Source organism: Poecilia mexicana, unplaced genomic scaffold (assembly GCF_051168715.1).
Source record: "Poecilia mexicana isolate PSO_F unplaced genomic scaffold, ASM5116871v1 scaffold_13, whole genome shotgun sequence".
In the NCBI taxonomy this organism is placed as follows: Eukaryota; Metazoa; Chordata; class Actinopteri; order Cyprinodontiformes; family Poeciliidae; genus Poecilia; species Poecilia mexicana.
Window position 1 is genome coordinate 15,860,877 of NW_028263382.1, and position 14,922 is coordinate 15,875,798.

At 42.3% G+C, this 14,922-nt stretch overlaps 1 protein-coding gene across 1 annotated transcript; it reads left to right on the forward strand.

Moving 5' to 3' along the window:
• Positions 1-1,237: 1,237 nt before the first annotated feature.
• Positions 1,238-14,350, forward strand: gap43 (growth associated protein 43). The gene is made up of 3 exons (XM_015012270.2): positions 1,238-1,642; positions 9,430-10,033; positions 13,075-14,350. Exons 1-3 carry the CDS (start codon positions 1,613-1,615, stop codon positions 13,152-13,154), a joined length of 714 nt encoding a protein of 237 aa, XP_014867756.1. The 5' UTR covers positions 1,238-1,612; the 3' UTR covers positions 13,155-14,350.
• Positions 14,351-14,922: the final 572 nt, after the last annotated feature.

Consider the following 14,922-nt stretch of genomic DNA (forward strand, 5'->3'; position numbering starts at 1 on the left):
TCAGCAGAACCCTGCATTATTACACAGCTTGTGTCACTGTGCCTGCTACAGACCATGATTACACCAAGTGATGATGTAGTGCTGCCAAGTAATGGTGCTAGGTTTTGAACGTGCGACAGCAGTGACCACTGGGCAGGAGGAAGACGTGGTGGTGCCAGTTGATGAGTTTTTTCAGTAAACTGGAAATGCCTCCAGGTCTTTCTCCTCTCCTATTTTTCTCACGCCATCCACCCCTCTTCCCTTTCATCCACCTGTTTTCCCATCCTCATTGTGTCTCTGTGTCTTTGGCTGAAGCCTACTGGTGTCGGAGCGGGGGTGGGGACAGTTTTGACACCACTGTGTGTCTCTCTGTGTGTGTGTGTGTGTGTGTGTGTGTTATGAAATACAAATACAGAGTGTGGGTGTTTGTATGAGCATGCGCCTGTGAGCCTCACTCTATGCTAATGGTTCTAATAGGGGGACGTGCTTGCCCAGTCCCTGTTCATTAAACCAGACTATGTGCAAAGGTGGACACAAGAGGAGGAGGAAAAGAGAGAGAGAGAGAGAGAAAAGCAGTCCGCCTGTCTGCCACACCCGGCCTTCTTGCTTCCTCATCCTGCCATCATTCCTCCCTTTTCTTCCTTCTCTCCTTCTCCTCCTCTGCTCTTCTAGTGTGGTGTTTCCATGAGAACAGAGCGCGCTGGGTATCGAGGGGGGGTTGAAGAGAGAGTGAGGGTGGGTGGTTTTGGTGATGTGGGTGACGTGTCCTAAAAGCACTGAGCGTGCATGGGTATATGTATGTATGCGTGTGTGTGTGTGTGTCTGTATGCATCAGCGCTCATCGCTGCTCTCTTTCATACGTCTGTGCTGGCAGGCGCTGCTCCCTGGCTGCGCCAGAAAACACGCTTTTGGCATTTCCCTGAAAATTTGGGCACTGCACATCCAGGCATATAGTCTGACACACTGAGAGCCTTCCCAATCTGAGCAGTAGACAAGCGCCCCCCCCCCCCCCACTCCTCATACAGGAGCCAAACAAAAAGAAAAGAGACATCTCCTCATCTGTGTGTGTGAGAAAGGGGTGGGAAGTAACGCAAAAGTAAATTTGAGCAGAATAAAATGAAACCGCTGTGGCAAATCCTGGCTGGAGGTGTCCACTCAGTTATCAAAGGGGGCTGCCTTTTTGGGTGGGGCCGCAGCTTTAGCTGGAGCTAGGCTGAAAGGGAGGAGGAAGAGGAGGGGGAGAACATGTAGAAGAGAGGAGTGCTGATCTAAAAGTGATGGTGGAGGAGGAGGAGGAGGAGGAGAGAGGGGAAGGGAGGGGCTTAAAGGATGGGCTTGTAGGCATTGTCAGGCAGAGAGTAAGAGAGAGAAAAGAGTTGCACCCAGGCAGCGAAGAGCGTGTGTGTGCAAACTGGGATGAATAAATGCACTGGAAGGCTTAGCTGGTGATACAGCCAGAGAGAGAGAACGAGAGAGCGCGCGTGTGTGTGTGTGTGTGCACGAAAGTGAGTGAGAGAGAGCGAGAGAGAGAGAGAGAGAGAGAGAGAGAGGGTGACAGAGAAGAAGTGAAAGGGACGGAAAAAAGGGAAGAAAGAAGCAGAGAAGAGAAAGGGAGGATACTACAACTCCAACTATGCTGTGCTGCATAAGAAGAACCAAACCGGTAAAGTGCACCACTTTGCTTTCTCCAGCATCCTCAGCATCTTTTTTTCCTATCGCTAAATGATTCATCTCATCTCTGAACTTTTGTCACAGGCTGCCTGGTAGTCAGATTAGGAGGCTTTGGTGGGTGAGGTGGGGGGAGATTAGAGGGAAGCATTGGGCTCATTTGCTTTGACTCTGGGCCCGACTTCTCTTCATAGAAATCTATCCACAAAGCCCCGACACGCCTAGTTAATGTGATTATCCCGCATGAATGGATGTTGCCACAATGTCTTTCAGACCTCACACTGCTCCGGTGAGGAGGCAAAAGGCTGGAACACAATCTTGGCCAGCTGATTTTATTTTTTTTTTATTGATTGAACGCTTGGAGACAAAAAGTTAAAGATTATGAAAGGGCACTTTATTGGTTGATATAAAAGATGAGAAACTCTCCAAAAGTCAGAGTCTGACATTCGTAATGATGCTTCGTATTAATTAGACCAACCTTCTGTGATGTCTTCACTGGTACCTTAAATGAGAGGTGTTTGAGTGTCTTTTGAAATCGGGTTATCTTGAGCAGTAGTTGGTGACAGGGGAAAGAAAATTTCCACAGCGAGGAAGAAAATGGGTGGGGTACGGATTGAGTTTGCCGGCACCATCATGTCAGTGGCCTCGTGGGAATACAATGGGAATGAATGAGTATAAATGGATTATCACAGCCCTCCAGCTTTTTACAAGTGGATGCAGTCAGTGGAGAGGTTGTGTGAAGAGAGTGCTCGTTTAAAGGGTGTTAAAGGGTGCTTTATGAAAACCAGAGTCCGGTCTCAGTGGTGGAGGACAGCAAGAAAGAGAAGGAGGCAACATTCATCATGGTCATTCTGTGTGATCTCAGAGAGCTTCAGACTGCTACCTCAGACATATTGGGAATTTATCGGACTCATAACATGTTGGATTCTGATGGTCCTTGATTGCATCTTAAATGTCAGCCCACATGAGTCATATTAGCTCTGGCAAGGAGGGAGGAGAGAGTGGTACAGCTAAGACTGCTTAAGAGACATGCACAAGGCTGCATGGAGAGATGCAGGCAGGGAGGGAGCATGGCTGCTGCACATGGAGGTGATCTGGGGTAAAGATGCAAAAGGAAAAGACAATTCAAAAGAGGGGCATGGTGGGAGAGGCAGGGATGCTGCAAAGGTGATTTAAAAAAAAAAGGGAATGAAGAGGAAAGACGGTGGTGGCTGCAGCCGGCAGGAGATAATAGGTGGAGCAGGTGAACGAGTGCAAAGGTGAGTGAGATCAAAAGTGGGGGAGGAGGCGTTAAGGAATAAAAAGCCGGCTTGCATGCTGCAGACGGCAGCCATGTGGGTGAGGCATGGCTCATCGCTGGGGGGAGAGATACCCCCCCCCCCCCAGCCATAAGCACTTATCATCTTCCCACTTCTAAGAATAAATGAATCTGGACACAGTATGTGGTCCTCATGAATGGATGAGCAAAAAGCATGATTTTCTGCTTTTTAACACAGTAATACTGGACCATATCTTTGTGGAGCACTAAGTGCTGCTGCAGCATCGTATCAGTGTACAGGAGTGGCTGCTAGCACCTACTTTAGAAGTCCCCTGCTGCCCCAAATTATGGCTGTGTCTTTGCCGGCGCATGCCTTCCAGCTTTATTCCTGCATCCAGGTTCCTATCTAAATTCAAAGTTGTCCCCAACTCCTTCTCACTTCTTTTAGCTGAAGTTATTTCTCACCCTCTTTTGGCTCTACCTGAATTCCACCTGCACCAAAGTCTTCAGTTTTATCTTGGGGACCTATTTTGTCATCTCACCTATTAAGACCTTTTTCTCTACCTGAATTGTTCCTTCTTCTCTTTTGGCTGCTCTTGCACTCTAACTCCAAGCCAAAGCACGAGACCACTGTCTCTGTTCCTCCGCCAACTAGCCCCCACCTCTCATGTCCAGCCCTCTTCGTCTTCTTCTTCCTTTCCGTCCTTATCCTCGGCTCCCTATGAGATCAGCGCTGATTGCAGAGCCTTTGTTCAGGCAGAGAGCCGGTGTAATTCAATTAAAGGCTGCTCCGGAGGACGTAATGAAGCTAGCATATGGCTGTTAGTGGTTGCTGCAAAGCATCTTTTCCTGGGCTGTGGTGAAGATAATTTAAAAAAAAATATAAAGAAACATTACATCCTAATGAATTCACCGTTAAGGGAGAGGCAGCGAGAGGGTGAGTGGGGATTGTGGCAGCCACCACCTGAGCTGAGTGCCCCCCTCCCACTTCTCTCTCCTCATCTGCAGGAGACAGCCGGCTAAAAGGGTGTGGTGCTTTGCTGTGCCTGTGTGTGTGTGTGTGTGTGTGAGTGAGACTGAGAGAGAGGGAGACGGAGAGTGAGTGGGTGGCAGTTTGCTCACCGAGAAGAAGAGTGAAAGACAAGAGAAAGAGAACGAGGAAGAGATGCTCAGCGGTTGCAGACTGCAGCCTTTGCTCTTTGGTGTCTGGATGCTTATTCGAGACGAGCGTACAGATATTCAAATCTTGTGGAGGCTTTCAGCAAGGGGCGCTCCACTGAGCCTTAGCTCACCTGAGTGACCAAAGTTTGAGAAGTATGTGCTCTAAATGATTGCCATTTGGCTTTTATTTTGGTATTTAGATCGTTGATATGAGAGCAATTTCCATTGTTATGCTAAATGAGGCTTTTGTAAAAAAAATAAAAAATAAATATATATAGCCTCTGCACCTGTTGGCTTTCTGACTGAAGAGTTTCTGCAAAGCAATGCTGAGCAACATTATCATTGTGGATGCAAAAATTACTCTTAATAGCTCCGTAATTGTATTTGGCGTAGAACTATCAAATATTTATTTTTTAAAAAGATCTTCTTGGTCTGTGTGCACATCATTGTGTATGCATTAGCTTGCGCTGTTGCTCTGTGGTTGCTGTCTTCCTCACCACTTCCATCCTTTCTCCTTCCTTCCCCCTCCCGGAACAAGTCCCTAATGGCATTTTCAGGGAGGCTGCGGAAAGGTGGCAAATTGTTAGAGTGTGTCCCCACTGGGGGAAGGGGGTGGGGTAGGGGGATGGTGATGTGAGTGGCTATGGATAAAGCTGGTAAAGCCGTTGGCTGTGTGGGGTGTGGTTTTCCCGGTGGCCAGCCAAGACCAGAGGCGAACGGCAGCTGCTGGCAACATTCAACATTCGACACATTCAGCCAGTAGATGATGATCTGAAGACATTTTTTGCTCAGTTATTTGTCACTTTTACAAACCAACCAAGACAGAGGAGAGGTGTTTGTTCTCTGCAGGGCTGTGGAGGTAGATGCGAGTCATTCTTGGTTTCCTTACATCAAAGCATGACGCCTTAGACATCACAACACACTCAAGGCTTTTTATGACAATCATCACTGACATTGTCTGCCTTCACATGACAAAGATTTCACATTTCATGCGTCCTTCCTCCGTATCTATGGCAACCAAAATGAGTGAGCACAAGGGAGAAGACTCTGTTAGCTGATGATTTTTATTAAAAAGTAATTTGATCAGCAGGATAATGCAAATATGTTGCCTCGTCGGAAATGAATTGAGGAAGAGCATGAGCAGGCATGAAGTCTTTGTTTAAGCCGAGCGTACCTTGTAAGCGTGCCGTATCTGAGGGATGCGACTCTGTATTTATGAATGAAAATGTGCGCCGCAGAGGGACAGAGTGGAAAAACGCCCGCAGGAGGATTCCTATGTGACCGGGGCCTCAATTAACAGCTCTTCAAGAAGCTTTGTAAAGCATTTGCAACTACTGCTCCTGTTGAGACAAAATGGGATTTTTCATATCCTGTAGCCAACAAAGCAGAGCTTTACCACTGCCAGCAGCTCAATGAGCTTGACATGACAAGTCCAGCATCCTCCTGAAAAAAACACGACAGCGCAGCATCACTGAAGAGTGTAATGCAGTTGATTAAGCTGGTGATGTGAAGGTGATGGCGTTTCCCGCCCTCATATGCTGATATGAGATCACTCAGCAGTCTGCCGATGCTTTATTATATTTCCACTCATCTATAAAGTAAATGATATTACCTCTGTTCCAACAATGATGTCATACCCCCCCCACAACCCTCTCTATATTCCCAAACACCCTCATCAATCCTTTTCTCTGTCCGCCTGACTCACTGAATGCAGTCGGTAAGTAATTTGGTTTGGAGTTAAGTGCGCAGGTCAAGTTTTTTGGCAATTGCAAGCTTCTATGAGATCAGACCAATAAAAGCCAAACAAGTCTCTGGAGGCCTGCATATTACTAAGAGGAGAGGGCAGTGCAGCTTTGTTTGACTCCATGCCGTCCAGCCTAATGAAAGGACTCATTCTTGTGTTTATTACAACACTTAATAGCCAATTGGCAAATGTTTTCAGTCCATTTTTTAGTGAGCTTCTGTCAAAAAGTTATAGGCAATTTTTTTTTTTCCCCAGCAGTAGATAACTGTCCTTGTTTAGTGTAAATCCATACCGGTTTATCCCCAAGGCTAAACCTAACGGGTAGATTTAAAGGTGTAAACACCAGACTTCTGCCATCTTAACACAAATCCGACCTCAAAAAGGTTACAGCAGTTTAGGCAAATGCTACTTTCTGAACCTTGGGACTTAGCCAAAAAGTTGGGTGGTTATTTATTCAGGGAACTAAGATTGGAAACTTTGCTATACTTGCATTAAGTGGTTAATTTTGCATAATCCAATAAAAATTTACACAGTTCTCGGTATGACAGGGATACCGAGAGCTGTTTTTACTCTCAGTAGAAACTCTTAACACAGGAAGTTTATTAGTGGCACACAGCCTCCTGCTTGCATTTCCTGTGTAGATAATAATATGATTATGTGAAATTAACCACTTAATGCAAATGCAATGAAGATTCTTTCACTAATTAGTATTTGCTTAAACCATTTTGGTCTTGACCCCTCTGCAATCAGCTGCTACCTTCAGGCCTAAAATACGCTATTTGGATTAAGCTGTTGATTGTTTTCTCTGCAAGTACTTTTTTTTTTTTTTTTTTTTTTTTTTTTTTACTTTACAATTTTATCAGGGCAAAAAATAATTTAGGAGGATGGGTTGCTATGGAGCAGTAGAATTTATTATCTGAACCCATGGGAGGAAATGTGAAGGAGGGAGACTGCTGCACCTTATTGCACTGACACACTGACCCTGAAGAGAACATGTTGGTTTAGGGGCTCTGACTCTGACAGTAAATCATCCGACACTGATGTGACTCCCTGGGCAGGCAGTTTTCCGATTTAGACCTTACATCACACACAGTGACACTAACAGAGGCAGAAGGAAACAAAGGTACAGTAGCAGTGATGAGGGCACAATTTCCAGTCAGATTTCGACATCATCCCGCTGCCTAATGACACAGACTACCAACATTAATGCACACACATGCACATTAACCCTTTCATCCCACCACGCCCTGCAGCTGAATTGCAACCCCTCCGTAGCTGTTCCCGATTGCTCCGTCTTTAATTTATGAGCTCCCATTGGCCCGCTCCAACCGAGGGGTCAGATGCGTTGCCAATCAGGGTGATATGTGGTCTTTCATAGCGCCAACCAGCATGCAGAGCTGTGATGAGTTAGCACTCTGGTTGTCAAGGTAACCTTTGATGGTTGGGAGGGGTATGGCAGTGAATGCTGAGGAGATTTTTGTGCAGGCATCTCATTCAGATGGGAAGCACCGACCGTACGCAGAAGACAGAGATGGCTTTTACAGTTTTTAGAAAATCACTAGCAGAAAATTGACTCGGCACGGGACAAATGGATGCTGAGGGGAGGATTTACTAAACGTAATTCAGCAGCATGCGAAGAGAACAATATCAGCCTTCTGCCTAGGTTGAACCATCATAATAAATACTCCGAGATATTTGTCTTCCCTTAAATCCCAGTGTGCCTAATTCATTATGTGGAGGCAATCAACCCCTACCCCTTCCGCCCCAAACACACACACACAACTTTAATTTCACAATACTAAGTCTGCTATTACTGTCACATAAAATGATACTACAGGTCTATTTTTTTTCTGAAGTCAGTCACCGGCTCCTACTCAATCATTTCAAGCTGGAAGGAAAAAGGAAAAAGTGTCCCAAGCCATTTAAAAGCTGCTTGTTTCCCCATTTGCCTCTCTACCACTTAGCATAAATAAATTATTACAGCCTCCAGGCTGCTGGACAATTCTATTGCTTAATTATGCTTACTTACATTGATTTGAGATGAACATTGTTTCCAGGTTATTGACTTGTGAATATTTTACATTGATTTACTTTCCTATTCATTTTGAATGTGTTGATTTATTTTGTTTGCCACTTTCAGTACTCATCGTTCATGCTTTTGTTGGATTTGATTTCTTTTTATTAGATTTATATGACTCATAACACAAGCCACTATTTGATGGACAGCTATGGATCCTGTTGCCCAAGGTAAAATCATTAAATCCTGGTTAATCTTGCACTCAGCACTGTCCTGCTCCTAACTCTTTTCCTCATCTTGTCATATTCCTCCTGAATCTGAACTTTTCCCAGCCTTCAGTTCTTTCTTTATGGTTACAAATACAGCTTATTCAGTTCAATGAAAAAGTCTTTAACCAACTATTTGCTTAAATTTCAGCTCGGGAGCATTTTCATAAAGTTTTTCTTTGAACATTGTCAGCTTTTTAAACCTGTATTTCAGTCTAGATGATTCTATTCATAGAGATGGTTGATTATTAAATCAACTAACGTTGTGATTGTGACCTTTTAGCCAGCACAAAGCAATTAGGAAACCCAAAGCTATTTTATATGAAACTGAGGGAAGCACATTTCCTCCTTTATAAATTATCTGCTGATTTGGTTTTCTATATGTTCTTCTGATTTTGTTTAAGGCCAGTTTAAGAACTCCTAAGCTAGGTTCTCGTCACAAACATGCCTTGCATTACAATAAAGTACAAATACATGTGCACCATGAGCAAATAAATAAATAAAAAATAAATAAACATCACACTTATTTGCCACTGCAACAAAGCCTGAGATACTCAAATGTCACAACCATAAGCCTATGAATCTTGCGTAATGCAAAGCATATGCTCAGTCTGCACCAATGAAGAGTCCCTTACCTTAGCATGCTAAATGCTTCAAGTGGGTGTAAATGACTACATGCAAAACTATTTTATTTTATCAATTCAGCTAACAATTGTATGCCAACTGGGGGGAACTCTTGTTGTCTTTAATTTCTGCATGCTTACATAGGAAAACAAAACAAAACTGTGATTTGGCGGTAAAAGTAATGTACACTAACCAAAGTAGAACAAAACAAAACCTTTTATTATTATTATTATTATTATTATTATTATTATTATTATTATTATTATTATTATTATTTATTTATTTATTTATTACATCAGTTGTGTTTATAGATGTGCCAGCATTAGAAATAGAAAACAGTTTTGCAACATCTTTAGCACAAGCTAATTGAAAAATCATCCAATTTCCATCGAAAATCTTTTCACAAATTGCATTCTGGAGAATGACTTCAGATGATCACTTTAGCATACAAAACAAGAAGAAGCACAGGGTGGCTAAAGACTTTTTCAGTAACTTTTCCTGCTGTTGACCTCTCAGTTCATTACATTTGAACTATGTGTAATGAACAGATAAAAATGCCAGCATGATATTTAGGGATTGTGTATGTATATTTTCCTGAAAAAAAAAAAAAAAAAAAAAAATTCCTTCAATACATTTTTCCACACCTAGATTGCTTCCCCTAAACCTGGACTCTTGGTTTCAGTTGTTAACTTGCATGTCTCTTGCTTCTCAGGTGGAGAAGAATGAAGATGCAGACCAGAAGATTGAGCAGGATGGCACCCCCAACAAGCCTGAAGACAAGGCTCACAAGGCTGCCACCAAAATACAGGCGAGCTTCCGTGGACACATAACTCGGAAAAAGATGAAAGATGGAGAGGAAGAGAAGGACGGAGACAGTCCTGCTGCAGAAGAGGCAGCAAACGGAGAGGAGACGAAGAAGGCGGAGGGAGAAGAGGCACCTGCTAAGCAGGAGGAAACTACAGGAGAGGAGGCCAAGAAGGAGGGGGAGGAGACAAACCAGGCCAAAACCCCAGGAGCAGATAAGCCAGCTAACTCTCCTGCAGGCACAGCAACATCTCCCGTAGCGGCAGCTCCAGCTGCTGCCTCTCCCACGGCTGCCACAGCCCCCTCTGAACCTCAGAAAGAGGAGCCGAAGGCCGAGGAGAAGCCCAAAGAGGTGGAGGCCACAGCCAAGAGTCCCACCACAGCCACAGCCGAGGAGAAAAAGGAGGAGAAGAGTGAGGAGAAGAAGGAGGAGGCCAGAAAAGCCGATGTGCCTGCTGCTGTCAGTCTGACAGCTGAAAAGGAGGAGCCTAACCAAACAAATGACAAAAAAGGTATGCGGATCACGGAGCTCCATTTAGATAAGAATCTTCTCAAGCTGTTTAATTGGACACGTTTCTGTACATATGTTTGTGATGGTGCTTAGAGACAAAACAAATAAATAAAAAATACTCCTAGTCAATTCCAACAATATAGAAGCAATTACTAGGTGTAAAAATGTCATAAAGAAGAGTTGGTAGACTTTCAGATAGGCTGCTTGGCAGGCACCTCAGGACATCACTTCGCGTTAAGTCTTTGGGATATAAAGATCATTGGCAGGGCTCCAGCATTCACTGTTTAACACAGAAATGCAGCTCAATATTACATTAAACAGCCTTGTATCTCAGCCTCAGCTTGATGGATACTCTATAGTGATGTGGTAATGCTTAGGAGAGAAATGCAGAGTTGAAGAATAATTATCTCTGAGAATCATGTGCCGAGCGTTTTAGGAGTAATCAAAGCTGTATTTAAGAAGCAGAGATTACTTGTTGTTTAAAGAGAACGCACCATGCCTGTTAAATCATTCAGATCTTCTGAATATGTTACACAGCTTTATTTAAAGTTGACAGAAGTGCATTTAAATCCCCCCCATTGTCACGGTTTTAAAATGAACAACAAATACCGACGGAGGCTACGTTTTTAAGCAAACCAGAGTGCAAGTTCCAGGAAGAGCAGAGACGTCCCAAAGTCACGCAGCAGACTCTGACAACACGCTCTTGACATGAGTTGATATTTCTGGTCCAAGGACTCTCAGACTGGGTCAGACAGGTGGGTAGTGGAGCATGCTCAGTGCGGAGTCGGTGGGGGTGTGAAATGGTGAAGCACACAGACGTACCAACTCGAGAACTACAAAGAAACTAGGTCACCTGTCTCCCTGTTGTCATAGTTACCACCTCAATGGGGATAGCTGGCCCTGCGTGGAGAAGAGCTGCCATAACAGGTGCTCCGATTTAAATGAATGATTAATGATCCCTTAAAGGTAACGGTCAACGCCGGGGAGGCATGTCATAAACAAGCACAACCTGACAAGGAACATCTAATTACCTATAGCCACAGCGAGCAAAACACTGCCGGACTCACTGAACTGACAGAGTAAATGAATATTTATTACTGAATAACTTGGTTAGGTTTCCTAATGTGCAGATTGCTATGATATACTGACGAACACTGTCGGATATAAGAGGCCTGCGTCTGACACTTGTTTCATTCAAAATTGGCTTTCATAGCATCAAACTGTTCCTTATTGAATAATCTGGAAATAATTTTGTATTATAAGGGGAACATGAGTAAAAACTATTAGTGTTTCTAACACTACAGAACAATGAGCTGTCTAACAAATATGTTACTTAAAAATGCTTAGCTCTAGATATCAAACAAATCTAATGATTGTAGGTTCAAGCAGTGAAAATTTTTCATCAAAATGTCGCTGTGTTTGGGATCCAGATTCAATGATGCACCAAATGTTTGGTAATTACAAAAAAAAGGTCTTTATTTTAGATTTTCTGTTTTCAGTTTTGATCAGTTCTCATCTGAGCTTGCTTTAATAACCATCAAGTGGTTGTTTGAAAAGAGCACATTTAGTACCTAAGCACGTCTGGACATTTAAAATAAGCAAAAGAGATAGAACAAAAGCCAAAATTACTTGCAAAGATAAATTTCAAATACTTTTAAATATTACTGACATAATAATATTGCTATAAAGAATCAAATGTCATCTGCATAGTGTGTTACATCAGTTCTCTGACTTTATGAAAAGTCCTTTGATGACTGTTGATATTCTGTCAGCCACGTTGCTTTAAAAACAAGTGGAAAATAACAGGTGGCAACATGTGAATTTTATTCATATAAATCCTAATCCAGCCATTTTCTCACACTTGTTGCTTTCTTCAGAGGTTCTCTGCTGGTCCCAATGATGCCATGGATTATCTGGAGCAAATGCCACAACATTGGAAACATGCGTTGGCTCAGGAAATTGGATGAAATTTCATTTGCTACACACACACACACACACACACACATTCAGCAGCCATGGAGAAGGACATTCTTGAATCTGTCATGCCGGCTAACAAGTTACTTACCTCTTACCTGGACGGTCTACTATGACTCATTCTGTCTTGAGTCACACATTAGTGCAGCCATATGATCGTCCCACATTTCCCTGCAGCTCTTCACACACACACACACACACACACGCACACACACACACACACACACACACACTAAAACACACTCATGCACTTCATCACCCCGGGTGATGTCATCTGCTTTTTTTTTTCATTAAAAAAGTATGAGATCATCCAAGTGTGACATCACCTCATAAAGACCACTCTACTAATATGCGTGTGTCTGGCACATCTGGAACTGAAGTGTTTACTTATTAATACAACCTTGACTGGTATGATTTTGTTGTTTTAAAGATATTGTTTGGAGAGAACAAATCATTAGTCGGAATGTAAAATAAAAACACCAGAACAACGTAACCCACAGCCTAGAAACCTACATGTAGGTTTGTGAGGAACCAACGATTCACATTTAACAACAGCCAACTCTGGTTGTTATTGTAGCCCAGTCCTTCCCTGTAGGCATCACACATAATCAGATGTGGCAGGCCAAGATGCTGCTGTTAGCATTGTGATGTCTGTTCAAGGGTTTCATGGGTCCATTAGGAGCCCTCTGCTCCTTTATTATTTACACACATAGAAGGGAATTTTTTTGGCATTAGCTTGAAGCTTGAGATGGTGTGCTCTTGATGGAAAAATATGAAATTATTTTGCCCCTTTCTATGTTTTTCAAGATCACCCTCCCCCATAATGTTGTTTTTATCCAATGTTTAATCAGATATGACTTTTTAAATCTCCAAAACTCACATTTAATATTTGCAGCACTTTTCAGGATCTTAAAAAAAAAAAAGATTTTTATCATTCTAGTCTAAGAGTCGTTGGCTAAAATGAGCTTCTCTTGTCTTTTCCTCTCAAACTCACGTTTCCTTTCTCTCCTTCCTTTTCCACAGTTTACATTTATTCCCTTTGTCTTCTTCCCTCGCTTTTCCCCACAGATGCTGCAGAGGAGTCAAAAGCGGAGGAGAATGCCCACCCAGACGGGGCTGCGGAGACCTCTGAGGCCAAGGAAGACTAACGGCAAAGTCTTAGCCACTGGAAATCAGAATTAAGAGAAAATGATGAATAACACAAAAACAAAAATCTAAAACGGTTGCTCTTTGCCTTCCCAATGTCGAGGGCAGTCAGTTTCTATTTGTTTGTCATTTTTTGTGTGGCAATGATTTTCTCATGTTGGGGGAGTTTCCAACGTGAAGTTTTTTGGCTCAAGCTAATAGTGTGATGGTGATGATGATGATGTCTGTATTAATGAGTGTGAAAAATGATATTACCTTGATGATGATAATGATGATGTTGCAAAGGTAAAAAGCTTCACAACTGAATACAAATGAAACATGACTGGATTGTTTGCTTCCAACTGGACCTCTCACACATTTAAAATGCATTGCCAATGCACCACGGTTCATTTGCATTGTAATGCACTCTTTTTTTTAAAAAAAAAAAATCACATTGCAAAAACAAAAATCTGTTCTGCAAATGCAAATGCATGCACAAAAACAAGCCAGTTTTTAAATGCAACTCCAGTTTTCAGCACCGCGCAAGTGTATTGAGAACACAGCAACACGTCAGATGGGTACTCGAATGTATATCTAAATGTGTGAGATTTCTAGTTGGGTAGTTTTATTCCACATCAAAAATAAGACAATAAAATTCCTGCTCTTTCTATTCAGCTTGAGTCACTCAAGCTCGGTTTACACCCCTTTTACAAACTCTGCCAATCCACATTTACAGTAAAGGACCTGTTGCCATTTAAATTCTATAATAAACTATAGTAAATTACTAGAGTATTGATGTAACTGGCTCTTATATATATTGACTTGTGTTCTGCCAAGCAAGCGTGAGAACAGTAGCATGAACCATGGAACCAGATGCATGATGGGAACTCTCCCTCCGAGAGGAACTTCTTCGCAGTCACAAAAACTTAAGAGGTGTGGCGGCTTCTTTTTAATGTCTTTGGTGTTGTTAATGACAGTTTCTATGAATTGGGAAAAAAAAAGAATACTCTTGCACTGATGTTACTGAAAAAAAGATAAAATATCTGAAAAAGAAAAATTCAAAGATACGAAATTCTTTTCCTATGTTCCAGTGAGTACAATGTCCAGTTTCAACCTTATCAAAGAGTTCAAACTTGTGAAAAAAAAATGATGAAAAAAATAAAAAATGGTTTCAATGTCTGTTTTCAAAATAAAGCAAATGTGCCAATTACCATCCTAAGCAGTTGAGTTTGTTTAAAGCCGAGTTGTTGAGTCTGATGGATTCCTCGAGGTATTTACAAATATATAAAAATAATGATTTTATGTCAAATGGTAAATGGTCTGTATTTGTATAACACTTCAAACTGCATTTAGTCATTCACAATGTTGCCCTGCGCCAGCACCTAAACATCTAAACCATGAAGGCCAGAGTGCCATAAGGACCAGGGTTGGGAACCAGCAGACATAAAAGCTGGAAATGTGCATTTTTTTAACGCAAACCAGCAGAATAAGGTATAATGACCCTGTCTTCAAGATGGTAGCAAAGTGCTTATAACCTGATCCTTAGTATTAAAAATATGTGCCACCTTGGTAGCACATGACTAAAAGCAGTTGGAGGCAGATTTACAATAATACTTTGCAAATGGGTTAAGTAAAGATGTTTCTATCCATTCCATGTATGGGGTTGAGGTCCTGATAGCTTAGCATATCATTGTGGCTTTCTCATATATGATCAAAAACTAATTAAAGAGCTATCAGAACATTATTGTTGCTTCCTTCAGTCGGTTAATCTCCGATGGAGCAGCATATTGA

Bases quoted from the DNA above. Each gene is read 5' to 3' on its own strand.
- gap43 (XM_015012270.2), top strand. From the start codon at position 1,613: ATGCTGTGCTGCATAAGAAGAACCAAACCG. The intron at 1,643-9,429 runs GTAAAGTGCACC...CTTGCTTCTCAG, and splicing joins GCATAAGAAGAACCAAACCG to GTGGAGAAGAATGAAGATGC. The intron at 10,034-13,074 runs GTATGCGGATCA...TTTTCCCCACAG, and splicing joins CCAAACAAATGACAAAAAAG to ATGCTGCAGAGGAGTCAAAA.